Below are 26,979 nucleotides of genomic sequence, written 5' to 3' on the forward strand. Positions count from 1 at the left end.
GATATGGTGCGGAGAGATCCTTTAAACATAAACTGTAAAGCAGTAGGAAATAACCATTGATATTTAATGTTCCAATCCCATAAAAGTAGTCGGTGGCCGCAGAGCTCTTGGTTTTTGGATTGTGATGGTTGCAAGGTCTTGCAAAATCTGTAGTGGAGTGCCCTGGAATGTTAGTTCATCTCGGGTACAGCCCACTGCCAACATTTCTTCCTTTGTAGTATAGAAATGGATCTGAGTGATAACATCTGGAAAGGAACCTGGAGTTGAACCTCTCCAAGTGTGCAATCTATGGGTGTGATCAAGTAGGCATATTGATTTGTCGCGATGCAGCAAGATGGTGGGAAAAAAATCACCAACATAGTCCCCCCCAATACTTGATCCGGGACCGATGAAGGCACTCCTCATATGCGCAGGTTGTTCCTACAGGTCTGGTTCTCCTTATCCTCCTGCTTATGCTTTAACATATCACTCCTTTCTAAAAGTCAGATCTTTTGCTGCATGTCCGTCAATGTGGTTGAATGCTCCAGGATGTGGACTGCGTTTAACCCCACTCTTTGCTCCACCTCCATGACTCTCTGATCTAACCTCTCCACTTTGCTGGATATCTTGGACATACAATTCCAGAACTCTGATTTGATATCCAGCATGAAGGCTTGAATATAGTCTTTTGTGGCCAGCTGATCAGTAAGACACTCGCGGTCTGAGATGGAAATTTCGCCGGGCCTGCTTTCTTTCCTTTGTCTGATGATACCAGCATAGTGGAAATGTCTGCATTCTTTGGGGGTTTTCGGTTGCTAGGATAGAACGCTCCCTACCGGAGCTCCCCCGTCCAGCAGATGCCAAATCCAAATATTTGCTGCCCACCCTAAATCCCAACCAGCAAGTTATTGCCTAGAGTGCCTGCCGGTCCAGATGGTTGTAGAGTCCAGTGCCACATTGGTGGAGACTGAGTGAGGATCCCCAGCAAGAATGCCCCCAATATGGGAAAATGTTTTTTTAGCATCCCCTAACCCTCAGAACTTCCCCAGTGTGTAGGAAGCAGAATCCACTGTTCATTGGATGAGGTGGAGGTGGAGGGGGAGGGGGAGGAGGGAGAGGTCCTTATTTCCTTTCAGTAACTGCAGCCTGTAGAACTCTCATTGCAGCAATCCCTTTGACAGCAATCCGGCTTCCTCAACTTTGGCCCCTTACTGTGTGTGTGCACTGTTCCAGCTAGTAAGGTGGGCTGAAGGGGAGCCAGCGCTTGGTCTAGGCAGTCCGCTCTCCTGGACTGAGGGCTCAGCCCATGAGGAATCCACCGAGCTGTGGCCTCTCGCGGAGGGGGAGTGCAAGGCATGAAGAGAGGAGCGAGCTCTCCGCTCACTGGGATCCAAGCTGTGCCACCTGTGGAGTGGGCCCCCAGCGTTATCCAATTTGGCCGAGTGCAGTTGCAGGATGCTGCGGCTGTACGGGTTGCATCTGTGCCATTTTGAATATCTTTCACCGCTGCCTCGGTCCCTCCGGCGCTCTCCGTCCACTGTCGAAATCGTGGTGTCAGCGTAGCATCAGCTGTCCCCACGGCCTTCCCCGCATTGTTTTGGCCAACAGGGTGGAAGCGCGAGGCGAGACGCGCTGGAAAGTTACTTTTAATATGGGCTGTATGTGGAGGCCATCAGCACAGCATCCGCATCAAGGGCGTTACTGGCCATCTACCCTTTGTGCTTTTTTTTTTTAATGCTGCGCTCAGTGGATAGATTTGTGAATTCTCCTGTCCACGTTCCTCCTCTTGATGAATGTGATCCCTCCAGTGACCTGCTAGTATCACGGTTCAACACTTGCAATTCCACTCGGTTGTAATTAATTGCACCTTCTTGGACGCTTCCCTTGCAGGCCACTGTATCCTCACTTGGCCATTCCCCTTTTGCCCTGACCTCTTCTGTTTTTAGCAGGGTACCTCGCCTTGTCTTTCTAACTACTGTATTTGTGGGGAAACGGAGTGGGCTATCACTCCATATTCATTAGTAATCGCTTTGTGCCTCAAAACTACCTCTATCCCAATATCTCTGGTAGGTTTATGCCTTTTTTCGGAACTGTCCCTCGCAGCTCCAGCCACTGTACTCTGTCATGAACACTCTGTACCTGTGTGGGGCGCAGAATTCTTTCCAGGCCCTCATTTGTAGCCCATTCTGACTCCCCTATGCGCCATTGGCTTGGTGTGCTTTGGGTGCCCATATGAATAGCTGGATCGGTGTCCGGCAGAAGCGGTATATATGACTATTTTGCTTTCACTTTGCTCCAGATGCGACCCAACAAGTTATTCCCCCTCTTCTGGTGTCTCCAACATTGCTTTTCTTCCCAGTAGCAGGCTCTCAAGAAATTAAACACTTTCACTTGGTTCATCCTTATTTAAAAAATACTTATTTCGTTAATTGAAACAAATGATTTTGGGGAATACCAATAAATTAGGTTATTGGCTATCTTTTCTTCCTTTTTGCATAATTTATTTTGCTCAACATTTAACCTGAATCCTCTGTCGGCAGCCTTTTGTCTTCCGAGATGTCTTTATTTCCATGCTCCATATTACTTTGACCAATTTGACTTTTTGGTTTTTAAACGAATTTAAACATTAATTAGTTCAAAACATAACATATATTCATTGCTTATCTCCAAAAGGAACATAAATGAAAGCAGTAGACCTCCTCTGCTCTCACCACGTGTTATGGCTCCCACTAATCACCCAAGTGCACACATTTTTATTTAATTTCCAACAAATAGGGTCTATGTCTACAAACCTCTATTAGAGTTTTCTCTTTTATTCCTGGCTTGCAAGGAGGACCCAACGTCCCTCTCTGCTAGCTTGACGTTTCGGCGATAAACTGCGTGGCCACCTCCCTCAAGACCTCTAGTTATATTCTGACCCTGAAGAATACACTAAAGAAAAGTGTGTATAAACTACTTCTGCAATGCTGGGTACAATTTAAGACCACTAATTGTGTTTTTACAAAACATTACAAATAGCACAGTTCCTTATGAACAGTTAAATGTTTAAAATTATATTTTACTGACCTTTGATCTCTTACTCTCCTCACTCCTCCAATATTGCCAACTGATGGTTTCCTGGCAAACGTGGTTTACTATCTCCTTCAACTGGTTAAAAAGATCATTGAGATTTTGTTGGTTGGGCTACGTGTAATATGTTGTTTTAATGCAGTTACATTACCAAGGTCTGACCCAGGACTGTTTGTTGGGTGACTATATACCTTTTAGGATAGCCTAATCACAAAAATGGACCAAAAGGTTTATTTGTGGTGTTGGCATGAGTCATCTGACTTCCTCCCCACAGCCGTATAGCTGGAAGTCCTAGCCCCCATTTGATTGCAAAGCCAACTCCCGCTATGAACAGTGTCCCTCTCTATTAAGTACAGCATAGATGTTGAAAGCAAGCGTCCCCAAACAGCACGATCCTCCCCGCAATGAGAGACAATGAAGGACTCTCCCAAGATGGGAATAAGGCCAAGACAGAGTGCGGGTGAGCGTAAATGGGAGTTTATCAATCAGAATTGGGCATGCAAAGAACTCTGCAAACTCCGAGAGCGCTCTGTCTGACAATCGCAAAGACAGGCGTATATATTTACAAAAAACGTCATCAAAAAACCTACATACTATAGGGGGCACAAGTTCATTGGGATTGGGTGGCGACGACTAACTATAGGTGTTGCTGCGGCGTGGTTGGTCTTGGCTGAAGGACGTCATTGGTCACCCTCGTGGGTTGGGCTGGGCCTGGCAGGTTGGCTTGAGTTCATCCGGGCGGTGTTGGTCTGCCACTGCTGCCTGTGGCAGAGATGAATGCCTTTTCTGACTTACTTGCCCTCGGCCATGCACACCGCAGTCATTCAGTCATTTACAGTGTTATTCTCTTTAGTAAATCTTCCAATAGGTTATTTTATAGGTTAATGCAACACAGGAGGAATGCACCTTGTGAGGGGTCTGGAGGTAATATATCGAGGCCTGGTTACCCGTGTCCTGTTGACCGGGGCCATAGGTCGAGGGGCTAAGCTTCGGGGCCTGGGGCGGGTGGTACAGGTCTTTCTGTCTTGTTAGAAGTGGTTATGGATGTTTCTCTGTGTGTTGTCAAAGTGTTGGGTGTCCTGATTGCACAGGGCCATAAGTCTGAGACAGTCCGGTGGGTTGTGGGGTTTACGAGGGGGCGCTTGAGTTTAGACAAAGGTTTACTGCTGTGCTGTAAATAATGCAGGTGGCTGGCCGCGGCCTTGGGTGCCGCAGTGGGGCTACAAATCTTTGAAGCGGCTCCAGTCGGGTCGGGGGAGGCGTGATAGCGCAGAGCGGGCCTCTGTTCTCATGTCTTGGCAGCCTTCGCAGGGTGGGAGGGGGATACATCGAGACCTTGCACGCATTCACAAAGGTATCTCCCTCGTGTGTTGCTGAATATAGGTAAAGACATCGCAAACATTTGAATACTTTCTATAATACTTATTTAAAATCACTTCAAAACATGCATTTAACCTTTGCTGGATGCGTCTCGATTATACCCAGTCCGAGCACCATATTTGTACATTATATTCTAGCAGCTACAGTGTTTTAGTTACATGCATATACATTCGCAGTAAATGAGGTAGTAGTTAGATCAGTGGAGTACATAGAAAACGACCCGCCACTGTACGTGACGGTGGTGGCACATAAGGGGCTTAGACATACACACATTATAAGTGCATTCTCGCGCATCCTTTACATGAGTTCATAGTATAGTTGCATTCGCTTTCTCGTGTATTCTAGCAGCATTAGCTCTAGTTATGGCGCAAAACCCTGGGAGGTAGGCTGCCCAGTGATACACGCAACAAACAGATCCCTGGAGCGTTCCTTTATTATTAGCATCCACCTGCAATGGTGTGAGCTCGCCATTGCTTATATCATGGGAGCATGCTCTCTCATTTTAATACATTCTACAGGCGTTTGTAATATAGGAGATTTTGTGGAAGAAAGCATACTTCGCAAGAGGTCTTGACATTTATATATACATATATATATATATATATATAAAGACTGTCTACCATCAGATGACCATTTTGCCGTTCTTCTCATTGTTCAGGCCTGCTGGCCGGGTCATGCTGATAGTGACAGTACACTGCGGGAGGTGAACTGTTACAATGTTAGCGTATTGCGCTAGCTCATGTCCGTCTTGTTCGTGGGAACGTGCTCGCAGCGGATCTGCCAGGGTGCTGCGGCAACAGGGATGTTCTCCAAGGGTGGGGGCCGCGCTACAGTGCGCTGAGCTCACACCATCTTTACCGGGCAAAGAATGGTTTCTGGGCCTAGCTAAATTTGTGTTGTAATCAATACATGTGGGCATTCGATACGTGTGGGCAATGTCTCCAGTGGGTGAGCCCTCCACCACCTGGGCCCGGGTGGCATGAGGGAACGCCCAATGGGCCATAGCCCTCACCTGGGGAAGAAACGCAGGCGAGAGGGGTCTCCTGGACCAGTCCTCCCCTACAATGTGTATACTGGTACATTAGGATGGTCACTCACCTGGATCGGGATCCTGTGGGGGATGGTTAGGGCTATACACATTCCATGTTTTTAAATGTTTTAGCGGGGCTCATTTGGCTTGCTTGCAATGTGAATAGCTTTCGTTGTATCTGTTACCTGGAAACATGGTACAAAGAGGCCACTCAATATGATGCGGAGGGCCATTGAGCATGACCTGGTTTTTAACAGAACTTTGTTCCATTGTGCCGCTATATTCCCTATGCCACTTAACTTGTTTATGTCCTCCTGCTATCTACAAGATACTACAGCCACGATTAGTTGCTTTGAGGAAACACTGTTTAACTTGAGTGAAGAACTGCTAGTCACCATGGACATAATTGCCTTTTATATACTGGCATCCATCAGGAGGAAGCCATTGAGTGTGTGCATCGACAATTGACCGTACATGACCTGCAGAGAAGGGTGCCTGTTGAATTTATCTCCTTCCGATATCTTTGACAAAGAATTTGTTCAAGTTTGACAACACATTCTACCAACAGGTTAATGGGACTGTGATGGGGACAAAGTTTGCCCCCAGTCTCGCAATCATCTATATTGCCAAGAGTTTGAAGAGAAATACATATATATTCAGCAACAAATCCCTTCATACAAAAAATACACAAGTGGAGGAGGTTTATAGATGGTATCTTCATATGGAGACGCACTGAATCACAACTAGAGTAATTCTGGAGTTGGGCCAATGAACAGGATCCCCAAATACAATTCACGATAAATTGGAGCAAAGAAGAAATTCACTTCCTGGACCTCGACATTGGCCACAAAAATGGATCTTGCTGTGTTCTCTAGTCGGAAAAGAAAGCTGACGGGAACACTTTGTTGGAATATAGGAGTTTCCACCCATTGCTCCTTAAGCAAAACCTTCCTTATGGACAATACTTAAGGGTACAAAGAAACTGCACCGCCCTCAATGACTTTCATACACACGCAACAGTATTAACTGAGATTACAAGCTAGAGGATACCCAAGTAAATCACTCAGGTATTCGCAAAAAAGAGCAAGGTTCACTTCGAGGGAAGCACTCCGGACTCCAAAAAATCGAGCAACACGACATGACACAAAAATGACTTACCAGTCAGAATGCACCCAAACTAAGATCTTTAATCAAGAAGCATTGGCCATTGGTAAAACTGGCCCTACCAGAAGAACCACTTCCAAAAATGGCCATAGAAAGATCCAGAAACCTAAAGGAGTATTTGACCCATGAGAGCAGTTAAAAATGTTATAGAACCTCAGACAGATCACAGGACACCATCCCTGTACAAATTATACACTATGTTGGTTTACCAAATAAATGACTTACGGTGGAGGCACGTCAATGGGAACTCAAGCAATTTACGCACTGCAAGACACCCAACATAATCTACTGTATACAATGCCCCTGTTGAAAGAAATATGTGGGACAGACCTGCAGACCAACCCACAAAACAATTGGAGAACATCGCTCATTAATACGGTGCAGGACTTTAACAGCACACATGGTACAACACGGTTTCCCCGCCAACAGTCCGCGGATGACCTAGCCTGGTGGATCCTGGACACAGTAAAGAATTCATCGAATACAAATAGGACACTCCTGCACAAGGAAGTATGGTGGATCCACAAACTAGGATCACATATTACGGGCCTCAATGAGGAGCTTCTCTTCCCGGAATAGACATGGCAGCAGAAAGAAACTGAATGCATTCACATTTTTTCTCGACATATATACAAAGCACTGGGTTCATTACAATGTGTAGGACAGAGGTGCCTGCAGTCATGTTTGTAATCTGTCTGAAACGAAACATGTATTACTTTATTTATTGAGGTATATGGCACATGGGGTATTTACAGTGGTGAGGCACCATTTCTACTTATGCCCAGCTTTAAAAAACGTCACCAGTACACTTAAACCCAAAATGGAACTGGTATAACATGATGCAATAATTAAGCACATAGAACTTTGCTGTGAGAGGAACACCATCCTATTAAACCAGGGATGGGATCCTTGTATACATGTCTCCTCCCTCCCCCTACTCACAACTAAGAGAACTGGAAAGGGAGGGGGTAGTGAATTGGACAGAATGCTGCTTTTTGCAAAAATAGAACTACACATGGATCAATGCACAGGCGCACTGATCCTAGTGAACGTGGCTCTGTGGCAACAAGAAACCGTTGCCTACGAATAGACTGAGACGTGCAACATTGGGTCTGCTTGAAGACGTGGCACAGCTGAGACTAGCAATGGTTGAGCTGGACCCGCGCACCATACAATACCAGTAACTCCCCATAATCTGAGGCAGTGCGTAGAAATGGTCAGGAAGCACGCAGAGTTACGACCCTCAACTGGACACATTTTCTGTTTTCAGATACAAAGTGAAACCAAGTGAAAGCACGGACTCCATATTCGAAGGGAGAGACAAACTGTAGAGCTGCCTCATGTACCCAGCAGGAGGACTTAACAAAAGCTGCGTAGCATATATAGAAACACAATGGAACAAAGGTTCTGTTAAAAACCATGTCATGCTCAATAGTTTTGCATCATATTGAGTGGCCTTTTTGTACCGTGTTTCCAGGTAACAGATACAACGAAAGAGATTCAGATTGCAAGCCAGCCAAATGAGCCCTGCTTAAAACTTTTAGAAACATGGAATGTGTATGGCTCTAAGCCTCCCCCACAGGATCCCGGTCCAGCTGAGTGACCGTCCTAACCTACCAGTATACACATCTATCCTGTACAAAAGAGAGGGACACTGTTCATATCGGGTGTTGGGTTGGCAATAGAATGGGGGGCTAGGACTTCCATCCGAAAACACAGAATGTTACACGTAGCCCAAGCAACAAAATATAAATTATCTCTTTAAACAGGGGAATGAGACAGTAAGACAATTTTGCTATTAGACTATCAGTTGGCGATATTGGAGGATTGAGGACAGTATTGAGGACAGTAAAAGTGCGATGCAAAGTTAGTAAATTATCATTTTAATGTAGCGCTTCGTAAGGAACTGTAGTATTTTTAATGTTTTGGAAAAACAATTAGTTTTATATTGTCCCCAGCTTTGCACAAGGGAAGTATTTTTCAGGGTCAGCATATAACTAGAGATCCTGAGGAATACAGGCTTTTTTTTTTATACTGACGAAACGTCAATCTAGTCGAGGGGGACGTTGGGTCCTTCTTGCAAGCCAGGAATAAAAACAAAAATACACTAAAGCAGCTTTGTAGATGTAGACCCTAGTTGTTGGAAATGAAATTAAAAATGTGTGCACTTAGGTGATTAGTGGGAGTAAGAACACATGGTGAGAGAAGAGAAATACGTCCTCTCCTTTTGGAGATGAGCAATGAATGTATGTTATGTTTTGAACGAATGTTTACATTTGTTTAAAAAACAGAAAGTGAAATTGGTCAAAGTAATATGGAGCATGAGGCATGGAAATAAATACATGTCAGAAGACCAAAGGTTGCCAACAGAGGATTCAGGTCAAATGTTGAGCACACAAATTATGCAAAAAGGAAAAAGATACCAGTAAACACGATTTTATTTATTTTTTTTTTTTTGGTTAAAAACCGTGTTCTGGAAAATCATTAGTTTTCATTTAATGAAATAGAAGTAGTTTTGAAATAAGGATGAACAAGGTAAGTGTTGGGCGCACCTTCGTGAAAAATGTGTAATTGAACCTATTCTACCCAACGCATTAGGTTTTTCCTTTTTGTAAAGGTGTCCCAAGAAATTCAGGTTAGGCTGCAAATCAAGTGCCCTATATTCTAGACTCCACAACTCTGCAATAGCTACTGCGCTGATATGCTAATTCGCTAGTTCCAATATTGGTGTGAGGGCTGGTACAAAGCGCTGCTTGTAAAGAGAAAGTCCAAATATGTTTTTGATAATGGGAGTTACATCGGATCACCAGACCACAGCAAATAACAGCATTTGCGCTCACCCGGTTACTCACCGACTGCTTTGCTGTTTTGATTCTTCCGAGTCTAGCTGGTCCTGCAAATGTTCTTTGACGTTTAGGTGTATTCCACTAATCCTCAGGAACCCCTGCCGTACCACTGCCAAACCCCTCTTGCTCCGCGCTGGATTTAGCTATATGTAGTGGTTGCTTCTGCTTCACTGTATTTGGCTCCTCCTCACAGTAGATATACTCTGCCAGCCACTGCCAAACTACTTATGCTTCACTCCGCCAAAACATTTGTGCATTTCCTCCAATCCCTCTAACTACAAAGGTGATACTGAAGGTTAAGCTGACATGCCACTATGACCGAGTGCTCAATCATGGGCACATGATTCAATTGTCCATCCAACTACACTGGACTAGACTCAACCATGCTGACCGGATCTCCTATCCAGATTAGACCACAGGGTTTTTCATCACTATCTTGGAACTCTGAACCTGACGGCATGGATCCTGAAGTCTTACATTTTGGACACCTAAATGTTCTGTTAGAATGCATGAAGGTCCTCGTAGACCAGACCTTTGGCCAGGTCCTTGTACACTTTCAAGTGGAAAGGTTTGTTCCTTTAGTGCTGTGAGGAGCAGATCATGTATCCTGCCAGTAAGAAAGATTGCTGCTTTCTCATTTGTAATCTGCTAAATCTGCATACAGTTTCACTCTATTAAATTACATATCTGCCGTCACAGCCTATAAAAGGAGCCCCACTCAAAATTCTTCCTTCTCTTATATGGTGATTTAAAGAGCTTTTAGAAATTGGACCATCCGATTAGAAGTCCTTCTCCCCACCTCAGAAGGTAAATGTTAATGAGATTCAGACTTTGCGTGCTGAAAACCCTTTCACTATTTCACAATCAAAAGGTGGTCGTTTGGGCACACCGGTTTTGCCAAAGTAATTTCAGACTTCCATATAAATCAATCAATTTATCTTACTCCCATTTGTTTCCCTTAATTCCTCCTTTCCGGCTGAGAGCCCTCTTCCCACTCCTGGATGTGAAATGGGCCTTTTGGTATATTGATCAAACACAGGGAGAATGACTAGGCCACTCTTTACAAACTATTGTATGAATAGCAAGTGGCATCCTGCCACTAAAAGGTTACTGGTTCCATGATGAGTATCCTGTACTTTGCTATGCTACCAGAAAACTAAAAAATCCTTTCTAGGTAGGCCATGAGCTCTACAAGGGGTAAAGCAGCTACAACTGCTCGTCTAAGGAACGTTCCCAAAGCAGTGGTCTGCAAGGCTGGAAATCTGTTCATACTGTCACTGAACAGTACTGCCTGTTCCGGTTTTCTGCCACTAGATGTCCCCACATCCATTTTGCGGCATGGGCTTGGTATTCTACTAAGTGTTTACGATACGAATCTCAATGAAGATCCCACAATGAAGTTATCGTGGGTGTATATGAATTGAATTTGTAACCAACCTGCCCTCTTGCCTGTGGATATCGGATGCAGTAGTTTGATTTAAGAGGACGGTGGTCCATGCAGGATGTAAACCAGAACTGGCTGTAACTGACACTAGGGTGCGTGATTGGAACCAGGAACTCCATCCTTAAAGCAAGTTTTTCTTTCTGGCATAGGTAACCACCGGTCTTTCTAGCACCTATCTGGCCACTGTTCCTCCTATGGTTGCAGGGAATCTGCCCGCACATGCTTTTAATAGGGCAAAGCTAGATGTCTCACGTACTCCGTTGCTGGGTACTTCTGCTGTTGGTCCAGTTGATGGAAGTCCAGCGGGTGAATATGGGGCCTCGTATTGTGACGGTTCTGGTTCAGCAGAAGGGAGGTTTTGCTGCAAGTCGACCTATGGAGTCCCAGACCACAGCTCAAAGCAGCAGTTAGGCCTTTGCAGAGGATGGACAACCTACAGGATTGTCCTGTGTCAATTTCAATATCCATTGATGGTGGGCTTTAGGTGCGGGCGGTGTGAACTGATTGATGGCACAAGTCCAAGGATAAAAGCAACAGCAAAGGTATCCTAGGTTGGCAGCAAGAGCAGGTAGGCTTCATCAGGAGCTGGCTTTGCCAATGCTGGTTCTCATTAGTAATAATAGTCGTCTTCCGTGTCTTGAGCATGGGCTTCTCCTTCAGGGTCTTGATTTCCGTGGACGAATTGAGGCATAGCTGCAGGACTGCATTCCTCTGCAATGTTCAAACAAGTGGACTAGGCAGCCTCAAATCCCGCATCTGACGGGCAACAGACATGTCCTTGCTTGTCACAAACTCGCTCACCCCTTGCCCCCCCCCATTACCGATGCAAATGGCACTTTGCCCAGGAAGCCGAGCGGATCCTCTGAAAGTGCATACCTTGTATGGACCCGAGAGAGTAGGAAGTAGGGTGGTCAACCTTTTGATATCCTTTTGCGGGACACTTGCCCACAAGGCGGTGATGTCGGCGTCATTCACGTTTGGCCCGCCCCATTTGTAATTTAAATGGGTTAATGGCTAATTGCAATGCAAATGGTTTGTTCTTGGGAGGTGATGGTCACGTTTTTTAACTGCAAACATAACCATCACGACCCCAGCAACAACGCATTAGCATTGGAATGAAGACCGGTGTCAGACCGTTCTGCAGGCTCAAAAGGAGCGGGGCTGCGGAGCCGCCCAGAGAAAGAAAGCAGCAGGCGGCAGTGCCGTGGTGGGTAGACACACTTCAGTTTGCAGAGTGGCTGTGCTGGATGCAGGTTGTCCTGACTTGCTGTCTCCCAAGAGTCACACTCCAGGGAACAAAGCAAGTCGGGACAACCTCGGTCCCACGCAGCCACTCTGCAAACTGTAGGACAGAGTCCACAATTACGGGTCGATCCCGCAAAATGCGGGACATTTGGCCACCCTAGTAGGAAGGCCAAAGAGCGAGATGGCCAAAGGAAGGGTCTGAATTCTCAGGACAAAGCCATTTGAGTATATGGCACTCAAAATGGAATTGTGCAGTAAAACTGATGATGCGCGTGAGTGTACAGAAAAAATAAGTAGCACATGGCTTGCAGCCACAAGCCTTTCCTAGGCACTTCTAGAAATGTTGCAGAAAACAGAGGGAACACAGCAGTGAGTTCCCTGCAACAATTCACTGTAAAATGATGTGTAGTACATTAAAAACACGAGTCACAAAACGGTACACAAGTCGCCACCGCACTGTAACCAACAGGGCTGTCCGCTGGCCCCATAAATAAATAAAGCACAAATGCTTTGCAGACCCTCGAGGGTCTGGTTGTGTTCAAGGCACAGCAAAACGTGTAAGGGATTATTTGTCAAAGACAGGCAAGTTTCAAAAAGAAAACATATTTCCTAGCTCTACACACTGATATAACACATCCTATCATATGCTACTAAGCCACTGTTATTTCCCATAAATGAAGGAAAACCTACACATTCATGAAACGTCAAACTCCCTTAAAGGCAAAAATTGGCCTTTGGTAATGCAATCGAAATGTGGAAGGATGATGTGTGTGTTTGTGGGGGGTAACGCCATCAAGGTGGACATGATAAATGGGGGAGGGTCAAAAAGAATTTCTCAGTTTAATTCCAAGTTCATGACCTATGTCTGCAAGCTGGTGGGATTGCATGAAAACCTGTCAACACACACATGAATTTCCTCCAAAACGAACGCCCAAACCTCTATACTTAGCCAATATTTAAATCTGTTTGCCTTAATGAGTTAAGCATTTGATCTGCAAACGTGGTTATACGGGAGTGAGTTTAACCCGAGCATGCATGAGGTGCCTTTGTAAGAAAGTGTAAGGATTTTCATTATTTTAGCTTTCTCTGTTGTGTCGAGTAGGATGTGGCAGCAAAAAAGCTCCTCGCAAAACGTTTCCAGTTTCCCTCGTTTTCAATGCGCAGACTTCTCCTCTCACGAGTCTGGTGCCTGTGCCACCGCAATGTCTTATAATTACTTTTGTAAGACTAAAAAGCCTTTAAAATGTCTTCCAAAGCCCCCCGTTTTAACTCTTCATGTGCACCCCTTCTGCTTTTTTGGCTTCCCACTCCCCCCCCCCCCACAGTGAAAGTACCCCCTCGTAACATAATGTGTCCCCAATTTGTTCCTCTTTCAACCGCCACACATCGATGTTAAAATCTCCCTTTTCCCTAGGGTCCAGATATAATTTTGAACACTTTCCTTTTCCCCATGCATGCGTGGTTATCTGTGAATGGCTCGCATTAAGCACAATTTTGGGTCTGGGTGCTTTCCGTAATCTGTCAAATTTTAAAAACGACTGCTTTGATTTACACCAAATGGCACATTGGCATGGCTTTGTTCCCAACTTTGTGGTGAAAATCCGCCAAGCAGTCTGCTGTGTACCTATCCAAAGGATGTGCCTACTCTTACATCCCTTACCCTTTCCTCCATACTGTATGGGCGTCCCTCGCGAGGGACAAGAGACGGAACCTTTCTCACCAGAAAAAAATATCCCCCCCACACCCCCCTCCCCTAGAGGCACGTGAACCTGGGAGCAAGCGCTCACCATATTCCACCCACCGCCGCACTCCTCAGTCCCCTTTAGCACGTCAACAGGAACAGGCCGATTTCACCAGCACTTCTGGGTTTGGCTTTGGCCATGTAATACCACACACTCTTCACTGGATATTCTTCTTTTCTTTTGCTTTTTTAACTAGGTACTTGCTCCCCCGACGCCATGCTCCTCCCCAGCGCATGTCGACTTCAGCAGGTGTCCAGCCTGCGAGGGGCTCTTCCCTACGTCCGATCCCCACAACCTTTTCCTCTGCTGCCTTGTGTCATGACTGATCTAGTTCAACGCGGGAGCTGCTGAACCCCACAGACCCTCTAAAGCGTAGCGTTCCCAACAAACTATAAAACCAGTTGAGCTTGTGACACCCCAGGGCAAAAGGGGAATTTGGATAAAATAATAAAATCAGACACTGGAACTTCAATTCCTTCCAGGAGGTAAGTATCTGCATGGATAAGAGATCAACAAGTTGAACAAATATAATTATGCATTGATAAATAGATTCTTTGTTTTAAATAATCTAACTTTGACAAAGGTTAACTGGAAAATCCTCTACAATTGCCTAGGGGATAATTTCCTTGTCATCTTAACTTGTTTACTTTTGTGATTTACTTTTAACACGGATAAAACATTCAACTTGAAATTAGTTCAGCACGTGTTCTTATTCCTTTTTTGAATTAAAGTGTGCACCCTTTAATTCTTAATGAGAAAATCTTCCATTTACAGGCTTTACTTGCGACTCGATGCATGCAGAGAGTTCATCAGTTTCTGTCTTCCACAACATTTAGGAAGACAATTGAAACTTAAACGAAAGATGTCTTTCTTCTTTCATTAGCTGAAAACTAAAATGTCATTCAGATACCAGCACATTCAACTGGAGCACAATAAACCACTTTAACAATTCTGAATAGCGTTCATTTTCTTTTTAAGAACTGATATAGCTGTATTTTCTCTTGGTTGCTTTCAAAAGACCTTTGCTTATTATATTTACATGGATTGCCTTAGTTGATTGATTTCCATGCTTTGTACTTAACTCATTATAGTTTCACTTTAAAATGTTTTCCATTAAACACTCTTTTCCAGATAAGAATTCTACAATTGTAAAGTCACTTGAATCTGGTGATGAATGTTTTCCTTGCTTAAATTTGGCTGACAGGGAAGTCTTTTATTAAACTATGTCGCCTCGTACTTGCGCTCAACTCAGGGAATATGTAAACAAGTTACGAACAGTTCTGTTTGTCACACGCGCGGTACGCGAAGTCACAAAAATATACTTGCGACGGAAAAAATAAACAAAACACACGAGCTGCTTACCTTATCTTCAAGGAAACAACCCGGAAAGGACTTGCAAGCCGCCTTCTCAATACTTATTTGACGAGCTCCCGCGGCTGGAATCTCCCTGCGTCGGCCCCGTCACACGCGATAACTCATAGCTTCACCAAGACGGAAGCAATCGAAGGTACCGATTTGTCCCCTGAAGAGGGAAACATTTACTTTAGAAAAAATAGCGCGATTCACAAGGAAAACAAACGCACACAAAAACACGCACATACAATAATCAATTTAGTTTTAAACGTGCAACAACTTTTGGAAAATATAATGCGTACATGTGCATACAGTCAAAGATTATTTTAACCCTAAACAAACCAGGTTCTTTATATCAAGAATGAAATTACTTAAGCAAAGGATTTAACATTAAAATTGGATTCCACAATTGTTCATTAGAAGGTTGGTACTTAGCTCTGGTTCTTGAAATGAATGTAGCTGAATTTTATCCTTCTGCTCACAGAAATAAAATCTTCCTTCCAAAGAGTTGGGATGATTTTTATCAGGTTACTTTCTGAATTCAGTTTTCTTTACTGAGACCCTAGGCCTAAAAGTTCAGGTGAAAACAAAAACATGACTTGCTCACAAGACAAAACTAAATGAAAGGCAGTTTAGAATGTTTAGATCAAACCTTTTTTTAACCCCTCAACCAATCATGGCTCCAGCTCTATTCCACCATTTTGGCTTGAGATCCCAACTGCATCATGAGAACTAAAGTTAAGGCCTAACCAAAAACAGAAAGAAACTTAACCTGAAATTAAATATTATAATAAAATAAATATTTTGCTTTAATTTTAATTTCTCAGGGACCTACATCTACCCAGAGACCCGACACCTTGGCCCGACCATTGCTGGGAAGGCTGGTCCGCATGCGACACACTAACTCCACGTGCACTGAATAACAGGATAGTTCGGTGGCGGGTGCTCTTCAAAAGTCAGCTCCAGAGGACCTAAAGGACTTTGTCTAACATTGCTTGAGGCCAAAGGCAAGGCCTCTATTTACCATCGCAACCCGTAAGAGCGACTCCTTCCCAAGGCAGTGCCTGAGCGGGAGTAGCCTCTCGGGTTCTAGCACCAGCACACATACCAAGGCTAGTCCAGCTACCGGCCTTACAGCCGAGGGCTCTCCGGATCCTTCCGGTATAAGTGCTGAGGGACTGCAAGGTTCTTTTACCGGGGTTTTCCCAGAGGGGCACCACCCTAGTACTAGCAGCATGTCTGAGGGGGGCGACTATACGCAGCAGTTCTGCTGATGGCAATACGCCTTCCAGGCCTCAGCCTGAGGTGCCGGGTAGGCCTCATGTTCCCACACCAAGAGTCTTGGGCGAGGCTGGGCCCAGTGAGCCAAGCACCACGACTCCGGCATGTAGCAAGCAGCTTGACAAGATAGCCGCCGTGCCAGACAAAATGGCCGCTTGTCCAATGCCTCCCCTGGAAACAGAGCGGGCAGAGGAACGAGTCACAAGGTGGGACTGGTGTCAACCAGGTACGTGGCCTACAGCCTATCCATCAGCAGCGCAGGGCAGTTTTCCACAGCACACCAGGCAGGGTGTGCCCCGGCCCCAGCAGTCAGACACCCCGTCAATATCTCCTGCTACCTTTTCAGCCTCCGAAGACAGCTCCTTCGAAAGGTTCCTATCGCTGATGACTCCACAAATGGGGGCCATCCTTTGGGATGCTATCAGGGACATGCTCCTCCGGTCACTCCACCGGTGCCCATAGTCATTCCTCGTATTGCTCCGGTGCCGAAGGCCCCAGTGCAGCCCCTGCTGCCCATACCAGCTCCTTAGATTTCGGTTCCCCTGCCTCCCACAGTCCAGGCAGGTTCAACACCAGCCTCCACGGCAGCCTCCGGTTCCGGTTTCCACACCTAAGCCCATGGCGCCCAGTACTCCACCCCCGGTTCTGGCCCCTCCCAACACTGTCCTCACAGATGAGGAGGACCTCAACATGCCGTCCTCCACCAGGGCCTTCGATGAACGCCTTGCAGGTCTGGCAGAATATTTGGGCATTCCACAGCCCGAGGTCAAACAACCAGAGGAGGGGGTCTTGGCAGAAGTCCTAACCCTAAGACCTGCTACTAGAAAGGGCATCCCGATCCAGAAAGACGTTGTTGCCCTGGCTCAAAAGAGGTGGCTAAAGCAGCACTCGGCCCAGCCTGTCAACCGGCACCTCGATGCAAAGTACAGGCAGATGGAGGAGTATACACTCTTGCTTTCAGCTCATCCTCAGCCACACTCCTCAGTGATCACTGAGGAATCACTCGATTCTAAGCCTAAGCCTGTCGTCCTTGGCCACCTCGTCCTCTACGCTGCTAGGCAAGTAGAAGATCTTGAAGGTGTGCGGGAAGAATCTGTACTCCAACGCCTCCTTGCACCTGCGTCAAGCCAACGCTGATGCCATGCTGGCAGCCGTTAACCAAAGGCTTTGATGGGAGATTGCGGACTTCCTCCCAGAACTTCCCGGCCAGAGCCAAGCCCGTCTTAAGGCGGCCTAGGAGAAGCCAGGCTGGTAGCGCAGGACATCATGTAGTCCACCATGGCCCACATCGATGCCTCTGACCAGGCCAGCTGCATCACCACGGACATGAGGATGGTCTGGCTCCGGGCTACTTAGTTTAATCCCGATGTCCAGGAATGCATTTTGGACCTGACATTCGAGGGGAGTGACCGTTTTTCCTCCATCACGAATGAGGAATTAGATAAAAAGAACAACTCGCAAACAGCAAAGTATTTATTCTTACCAAGGCCACGTCCCAGGCATCCACCCAGTCACATCAACGCTCTCACAAGGGGCAGGCGTTTGGTGGGTTCCGGTGCTTCCAAGAACTAAGGTCCAGACAACCTGACAGTTCTCAGTCTGCACCAGTGGAAACAACAAAAGGGGGGAAGGGGCAAGGTTTTTTTCCCTGACCCCAGCCTCTGCAACAACCTCAGAGGGAAAGGAGGCATGACACATCCCTTCGGGTCCATGTGTCTCCGCTGGGGGGCAGGCTTGCCTTTCACGTGCATTTTTGGCATCAAATTCTCGGTCCCTTGGATCCTATCCGTTTTCTCCACGGGGTACTGCCTACTGGTCCCTTCCTCCCCTCCTCTCCTCCTCTCCCACAGATTGGGACAGCAACTATGTCGTCCGAGATCCGTTCGCTCATTGATATCCGTCCAGTGGAGGAAGTCCCAGCCTCCCAGCGAGGATTGGGCTTCTATTCCAGGATTTGCCATACAGAAGAGTTGTGTTGGACTCGTCCACCCTCAACTTCTCCCTTCCGCTGCAAAAATTCAAGATGGTTACACCAGCACTCATTACGGAGACACTGGACAGGGGAGATTGGATGTCCTACCTGGATCTGAAGGACGCTTATCTACACTTTCTGATTTGGCAGCCTCATCGGTCATTACTGTGGTTCAGGATCATGGCCTGCCATTTCCAATAAAAGGTGCTACCCTTTGGCCTCAACTCAGGACTCTGGGCATTCACCAGGTTGAATGCGATGGCAGCCCTCCTCAAGACCAAGGGCCACCATGTTTACCTGGACGACTGGCTCGTTCAGGCCTCTCTGGAGGCGGTTCACCATACCTCCTCCACACTGATGAACACACTCCACGACCTGTGGTTCAATATCAAGAAGTCTCAGCTGCAGCCTACGCAGAGCCTGACCTTCCTGGGCCTCATCTGGGACACAAGCTCTGCGAGGGTCTTTCCCACGGAGGACAAGGTCCTGGCCATTGAGAGCCGCGGGTCACTTCCTCTCAAGGACAGTGACCTCGGGCTGGTGGTACCAACACTTGTTGGGTATAGCTGTCCTAATGCCCATATCCCACACAAGACTCAGGATGTGGAGATTGCAGCTGCACTTCGCAGCCTAATGGAATCGTGAGGACTCCTCCCAAGAAGAGCCAGTCAACATTCCTGTTTCTCCACTCGGACCTCACTTGGTGGTTCGCGGACTGCAACCGGGCAAGCCCTTCCGGTAGCCTACTTCTCAGGTCACCATTACTACGGACACTTCTCTGGAGGGCTGGGGTGCCACTCTGGGCCACTGTAGTGTCCACGGAGTCTGTACTCGGCAGGAGTCCCACATCAATTGGCTGGAGCTGAAGGCCATCTGGCTGGCCCTCGAGGCCTTTCTCTTATTGGGGGCAAGGCAGTACTTATCCAGACGGACAACTCCACCAGTATGTACTAGGTCAACAAGCCAGGGGGGCGGGGTACCAGGTCCCCACTACTGTGCAGCCTAGCGATCAACATGTGGGAATGGGCACTGGAGAACATCTACCTCATGGCCGTCCACCTCCCGCGGGCAGTCCAACCTGGAAGCAGACGGGCTCAGCAGACTGGGAGTGGACAATTACGAATGGCAATTGAACGACCTGTACTGAAGGAGATATTCCTCAGATGGGGTGAAAGATCAAATATCGAGGCTTCGTACCACAAAATGAAATATGCCAATCATGGGTCAAAAGATATGAATCTTTATTTATGTACAGAATTCAAAGCAAAACAAATGGCTATCTGGCTCCCAACACCTCGCAGTGTGTGCCAGCAGACCCTGTGAGGGGTGAGAGTGCTGGACATCTTAATGCAGGTTCTTTTATACATTTTTCCAATCCCCTCTCCAAACTAATAATTTACATGCTAGGGTTCGTGCCCAGTTCATATGACAAATATAACAATATTGTCTAAAATATATAACAAGTTTGCTTGTCCATGAAGATACAATGGTAGTGTTTGGTCTCCGGCTTGTGAGCGCAGACAACACTTGGATTGCAGTTCATACGAGTCACAAGGTTTCTTTGCACAGAACAAACAGTCTACTCTCGGTCAGCCTAAATGTTGACGTAACTCAAAGGTCGTTCGGCTTGGCTGCAGTTGAAAACACAATCCACCATTTTAGGACACAAAGCAAGAGTTGAATTCAAAATGGCGGATGGTTCTTAAAATGGCGGCGAAGTCGATTAGAAATCGGAGCATTTCAAACGCGGTTTTCCATGCAACGCAAATGGGCTTAGACCAATATTCATAAGACGGTATTATTTGAATAAAGTTTAACGGAGGCATGCCCAATTGAATCTTTGTCTCCTGCTGGGTCAACAGGAAATGCGAGTAGTTCGCCTCCTGGTAGGGTCAGGGCCCCGGCTCCCTTGACGACGCATTCCAGATGCTGTGGAATGGCACGATGGTAAATGCGTTCCTGCCCCCACACCCCTGGTCCACAGGGTAATCTGCAAAATCAAGGTGTCTTGTCACCTCAGCATCATCCTGATGGCTCCCTGGTGGCCGACGAGACCATGGTTTTCCGAGTTTCTCAGCCTATCAGACAGACCTCCCTTTCACCTTACGCTGAGCCCAGCCCCTCTCCTGGCACAGCAGGGGGGCAGAACAGTCCACCCTGCCCCGCACAAGCTAGCCCTTGCAGTCTAGTTCCTGAACTTGTCACGCTGAAGCACTTAAGTCTTTCTCAGGCTAACCTAGGTATCATTCAGGGTGCCTGAAGCAAGACTACTGGGACCCAATACAAGAGCAAATGGTCTAGAGTCTGCCATTGGGCCGACTTTAATGAGATGGAACCCCCCACCTTAAGTGCACTTTGGATGACGTGTTCTCATTTTCGGTACACATGGCCCACTCCAGTGTCCAGGTGGAGTGGACACATGCAGCACATTTGGCAGCCATCGGGGCTTACAGGAATTCGGAGGAGGGCCTATTCTCATCCTCCTCCAACCCAGTGGTCAAGCGACATTTGGTGAGCCTCCACAGACTTTACACGCCTATAAAGAAACCACACCCCGTGTGGGACCTCAATATAGTGTTGGGCGCCTTGGCGCACAAACCATTCGAGCCAATGGCATCCGCGGACATCAGGCTGGTCACCATTAGGATAGCTCTGCTGGTGGGCCTCAGCTCAGAGTCGGCGAGATACAGGCTCTGGTGGCATCAGTGCCCTAAACTACTTTTCACAAGGACAAAGTGGTCCTACCGACGCACCCTGCGTTCCTACCCATGGTAACCTCCTCTTTCCATCTTAACAAGGAGATACTGACCCACTTTCTTCGCTGACCCCAAGGATGAGCCTCAGAGGGTCTTGCACTGTCTGGATGTCGGGCACGCTCTGAAATACTATCTGGACAGGACCAAGGACTTCTGCAAGTGTGACGCCCTTTTTGTCACATTCGGTGAGTCAAGGCACAGTTATCAGGCTTCCAAGGCTTCTATAGCAAGGTGGATGGTTTCGGCCATCAAGGAGGCCTATGAGGGCAGCACAATCCATTGCCAGCAAACATGCATGCCCATGCGGTCAGAGCCAAGGCCACAGCATTCCAACAGCATGTTCTGTGGCAGGTCATCAGCAGGGCGGCCACCTGGGCCTCTCCTTCTGCATTCTGTAAACACACGACTGTTTGGACGCTGCTTCTAGGTCAGACCTGGCCTTTGGACTGGTGGTTCTAAGGAACTTGTTTGCTTAAGGAAAGTCTCTCCACCCTAGGGCTACATTCAGTTGGAATCGCCCATACAGGATGGAGGAAAGGGACGTAAAAGTAATTAATAGTTACTCATAGTGACTACCGTACTTGGTCCATTGTCCCCTTTCCTCCATACGTTCCACCATCGGGCCCCCCCCCCCTAATAATACTGGAGTCATTAGGTAATGTTAACTATTGTCGACACGTCAATGGGGATTGCGGAGTGGCAGTAGTGGGCAGAGTCATGCGAGTGCATGCTCCAAGGGCTGCGCTCCCGTGCATCTCTAAAGTTAAAAGGGACGTTTTTTTCTGGTGAAAAAGGTTCCGTCTCCCGTCCCTTGCGAGGGACGCACATACAGTATGGCGGAAAGGGGACTATGGATTAAGAGTACGTTAGTCACTACAGTAACTATTAATTTTGTAGTCTATGCCAAAATTAATTTGCTCAATCCAAAAAAAATGTTCCCCATTTGGGAGTTGGCATGGCAGGTTTTTTTTTTTTTAAACAAAACATTCGAGTCAAGTTCATCGCAGTAGAAAGTTCACAAAATTAAGTGGTCTTTAGCTAGGTTTTCCTGTTTACAGTATTTTTGTCCAATTCCAGTTTTTCCGGGGTTGTCAAAAATTCAATCTGTGCTTACCCATTCTTTCACTCCCGTAAAATAATACAACTGTTCGACCAGCATGGTCAAAAATGTATCTTTTATTGCTTCAATTGAATTATTGTATGCATGTGTATTCTGTAGAAAAATAAAATCCGGTCCCATCTCTGCATTCTTATATTTGTAGTCTTGAATTTGATGGAAAAGGAAACCCGCACATATAAATAACAAGGTATCGATTACGATTTTGATGGGCTCCATGTGCCTGCCCTGGAGAATAAAAGCTTACATTAATTTTGCATTGAACCCGCAAGACCTACACTACCCAAAGTAAAAAAGAATCATGGAGTACAGGAGAGGAAGGGGGAGAGGCAGGTGCATGGTAGACGGAGGCAGTTTTGTCTGCATGTTTTGAAAGCTACATACAGGACACAGAATGAGCAGTATTTTTTTTTTACTTGTAGCCAACTAAGCTTCTCATTAAACACATTGCCAAACAGTGCGTATTTACTGATGGGACAGTAAAATACAAAAAAGCTGGGAATTAGCCCATACTGGACTATACTAATTAACTGATCGCTACACACATTTTGCTAAATATTTAGCATAATTTTCCATGCTCTGTTTCCCAAATGGAATTTGAAAGACTACTGTTTGAGGACCATCAAAATACAAGGTGCAATTTGATCAAGTTGTCAATTTTGGATCTTGGTTACTTTGTTCAGCCATGTAGCGTCAGGAATCCAGTATTGAACATAAAATTGCTACTTTTGAAAATGCATTGTCGAAACAATAAATATTTAAGGGGAATATGTACATAAGGCCCATTTCGTTTTGGATCCTAATAGGGTATGAAGATGTCCGCTAGATGGCAGCACTGACCTTGCTTTTAATTTTCAATTAATACAGAAATCCATGTTTAGCAAGGTCAGTGCTGCCACCTAGTGGACATTTTCAGACATCTGCAATGCAAAGTGTGTGCGTGTGCTTATATAAATCTCCATCTCGACAGCGGCACCGGTTTGTTCTTTGGGTTCTGGAAAAGACAGTTGGTTTATTATAAAAGGAGTTGAAATACATTTGGGATCGGTGGTGGTCTTGGCAAGGGCTAAGCCACGCAAGCACAGGCTTCTATTTTCTGATACATTGCTTGTCACTTCCCCTGCAGCAGCGGGCATCTTGGTGGCATAACTGAAGGTGAGCTAAAAGCGAATTGGCTTTTCCATCCTTGGATCTTTATCATTGTTTCTAACTTCTAGTCTGCAAGGATTGGGGGGCAACAATAACCACATAGCAGTGTTCTAAAGGTTATGAATATGATGCAAGTACTCCTGTTTCCATATACTTACTGGTGAGTAGTGTTTTTGTTTTTTAAACAAGAAGACCTCGCAGCAGTAATCACCCTTCCTGCTCCCTGGGCAGCATGTGTCTAATAGTCTAATAGTGCTCTGTCTGGCAGCGCGGGGCACTGCTGGTGTCGTGTGGTCCGCCCTCGGCAGCCAGCATGGCCCTTTAACGTGTGGGGTCTACTTTCACTGAAGGTGTCTTAACAGAATAGTGCCTCTGTTAAATGTCTGACAATGGGCTCCCCTTAACGCTGTGGGCAATGTAGAGTGCTCTTCCTGCAGAGTGGCTGGCAGTTTGGGGGGCTTTCTTCCAGTGCCTGAAAATTATTATTTTAAAAGAAGTGTGTGCATTTTTGTGTGTATATTCTCTGTGGAGTCTGAATTTGCTTCCTCTTTTCTTACAGCTGTGCCACCTGACATGGAAGATAGTGAAAATGTTCAGAGCCCTGAAGTCCTCGCCAGAAAACTATCTGAAGTGAAGCAGCTGCACAAGGACATTGTGGAATTGCGAACCGCGATATCGGACCGCTATGCCTCCGACATGGGCGACAACTGTGTCACGCAGTGAGCGGACTGGCCAACATGCAGTTGCTTGGTGTGCCAGTGGCTGGCGGCCGGAGGACCAGCATGCATGTAGCCTTCCACTAGTCAGGACTCTGACAAAGCATGTTTGGAAGAGTGTTCTCCTTACTGCTGTAATCTTGACGTGTGGTGCCCATCGATCCGTGCTTCTACTTGAATGCCGGTTTGTTAACTTGCAACATTCTCCTGTCATTCGGAACCATGGGTTGTGTGCTCTGAAGGTTCTGCCGGACCCTGGACATGTGCTTTGTGATCTGCAAAGAAAGCCAAGATGACGTTCCTTTGTCTACCCAGGTGCTTTCCAAGGCGGTTTTCTTTTTTCACTGTTTTGTTTGGGCCTGATGGGAGGGAGTTGGCTCGTGTTTCAGGCACTCCCCTCTAAACCTCACTGATATGCCAGGACCGCCACCATTTCTGGGTTGTCCCTCCATGCCTTTTGATTCTACACTGGCTCCGACTTGTTTAATGTTTTAAATGCACTTTCCTCCTGCTTTTACCCATAGTTTCCCCCTTTTTTTATGTGACTGACCGGTTTGGTGAGGCCTGCCGCTGAGCTTCTGGGAGAATGTGTGCAACAGGTGTGCTCACTATCTCCAGGGCCGTCTACATACCAAGCAGAATGTCTACTGCCCGAGACCTGGAGAAGCTTTTGTCCTGGTGCATTGCATAGTTCTCCTTCTGTGCTGTACCCCCATTGCCAGGTGTTGCTTCCTTCATCGCACCAGCAGATCTCATAAAAGCAAGTGGCCCCCTTAACCAATCGGCCATCTAAATGTCAAATTGTAAGAGGCTTTGATGCATGGCTGGAAAGATAAACCGCCCTTCTGGCTCGAGCTCACAGTAGGTTTGGCTGTTCGAAGCTAGCTCGTTCTGTATGGACATCTCATACCATGGTAGCAAACCATTCATGCTGTTCTGTCTCGCCTAAAGCTGTCCTCCCAGGCCTGCTAATCTTCAATCCTAGAGATGCAGGATAATGCAGATTCATCCGTATTCGCCAAGTGCCTGTACCCTGTGCTGTACAACTAATGGCCAGTAGTGTGCTCTCGTGCCAAAGCTCCAGGCCATCCGAGTGTCGTAATTGAAGATGATTTTGCTTGAATTTCTTTACACTGAAGCCTGCGTAGTCTTGCATCAGTGTGGCCTGTGGTTCATTTAACCAAAAGTTAAACCGTGCTATATTCTTGTGCAGTCCAGCAGCCAGTGTTTAGTATAGAGCCTGATCTTGAACTAATCTGAAGCCTTCAAGGGTGCTCTTGCCATAAGACGCAGGCCCACCTGTCTGACTCCTGCATCCTCCTGATCTTGCCTGCTCGTCTAAACGGATGCAGGCAGCACTGAAACCCCACTGTCTGCATCTCCGCGCTGCTTGCTTGCGCAGTCTCTTGCATCAGGTGGTCGGTCAGCGGAACTTAAGGAACTTTAGTAAAAATTGTCGGGACGCTTACCTGAGGCCTAGTTTTACAAATATTTAACAAATGGGTTACTTCCATAAAGAAGCAACATTTTTCAACTCCTCGCACATTTATTGGCAAATTGCCCTTTAGAACGTTACCCTTAAAAGCTTACTGACCCCCTTGCCAGGCATGTTCATGCCAATCATGGGCATGTTTGTATTTTGCACAGTTGTTTAAAATAGGATCTCATTGAAACCGTGTGTGCTGTTATAGTGATGGGCAATATTAGCTGCACCAAGAACATAGAATGAGGCGATCCGGTTGCACAAAGACGATGCAGAGTTGTATCCCCTTATGCCCGCATAACGTGCTTAAAGTGTTTACCTGTCCGACTCTAGCACTACAGAAACCTTTTCCTTCATCTTTTAGATGGCCATAGAAAGAATCTAGGAAGGGACGCCTCCTGATTCCAGATGTGCACATGGTTTCCTTGCGGGAATTCACGGTCCAGTAGAACTGGGAACAGGTTGTGGTGCCTCATGTAATTCTGACATCACTCCAATGCACAGGTTTGGTTCTGCCAGACATCTCCGAGTACTCTGCGGATCTTTTTGTCTTTTATGAATGTTTATACAGTTGACATGTTCGATTGGCACACGAGTGCAATACCTGTTTGAAAGTTTGTATTGGCCAAGTATTTATATTGTTTTTGATTGTATTGAATCTTTTTAATAAAATAAATTTGACATGACCTGTGTTGGTGCAGTAACTGCGGGATGTCTGCTCCAAGCACCCTCTGTACATAAGAAGGGGAGGGGGCTCTGGGGAAAGGTGGGTGGTTGCCGGAGACTCTGGATTGTCTGCATACTACCACAGACCCTACCGGACACAATAGAACAGACTGCTGTTCTCTTGCCCCCCCATCCCCCATGGATTAACGACTCCCAGTGAAGCAGCCCGTGTGCCGGGCTGGCACACTAGCACCTTTAGCGCCTTGGTAACCTGAGACGGAGTGGATTCATCTACTTCTATACTCCAAACAAGAGTGGGCCCAACATGGGAACAAATGATGATCCTCACAGTACTTTGTTCCACAATTTGGTTAGATTTGCAATTGTATTCCTAGGGCACAGTTCAAAACATTTTGTTTGGTTAACAAATTAAGTGCGACTACCATCAAAATACATGTTCCTGAAACTTTTCACCATCAAAGGTTCAAATGGATCATTTGATATGATGGGTTATTTGTGATTAATACCCAGAGGTTTCTAAACCGGACCCGGGGATCGAACCGGTGTTGCTCTGCCTCTGAGCTATT

The 26,979-nt window shown here is 46.4% G+C and overlaps 1 protein-coding gene across 3 annotated transcripts in view; it reads left to right on the plus strand.

The window, feature by feature from the left end:
• The window catches only part of CEP85 (centrosomal protein 85), a 509,807-nt gene extending 483,395 nt beyond the window's left edge, over nt 1–26,412 (plus strand). For 2 of the 3 annotated variants that reach the window (XM_069622843.1, XM_069622842.1), the window contains one exon: nt 24,087–26,412. In XM_069622843.1, coding sequence (XP_069478944.1) covers nt 24,087–24,250 — 164 coding nt within the window. In that variant the 3' untranslated portion in view covers nt 24,251–26,412. The remainder of the gene's footprint in view (nt 1–24,086) is intronic. The other variant, XM_069622844.1, reaches the window with a different exon arrangement.
• The last annotated feature ends 567 nt before the right edge of the window (nt 26,413–26,979 follow it).

Source organism: Ambystoma mexicanum, chromosome 11 (genome assembly GCF_040938575.1).
Source record: "Ambystoma mexicanum isolate Mex_15411 chromosome 11, UKY_AmexF1_1, whole genome shotgun sequence".
In the NCBI taxonomy this organism is placed as follows: domain Eukaryota; kingdom Metazoa; phylum Chordata; class Amphibia; order Caudata; family Ambystomatidae; genus Ambystoma; species Ambystoma mexicanum.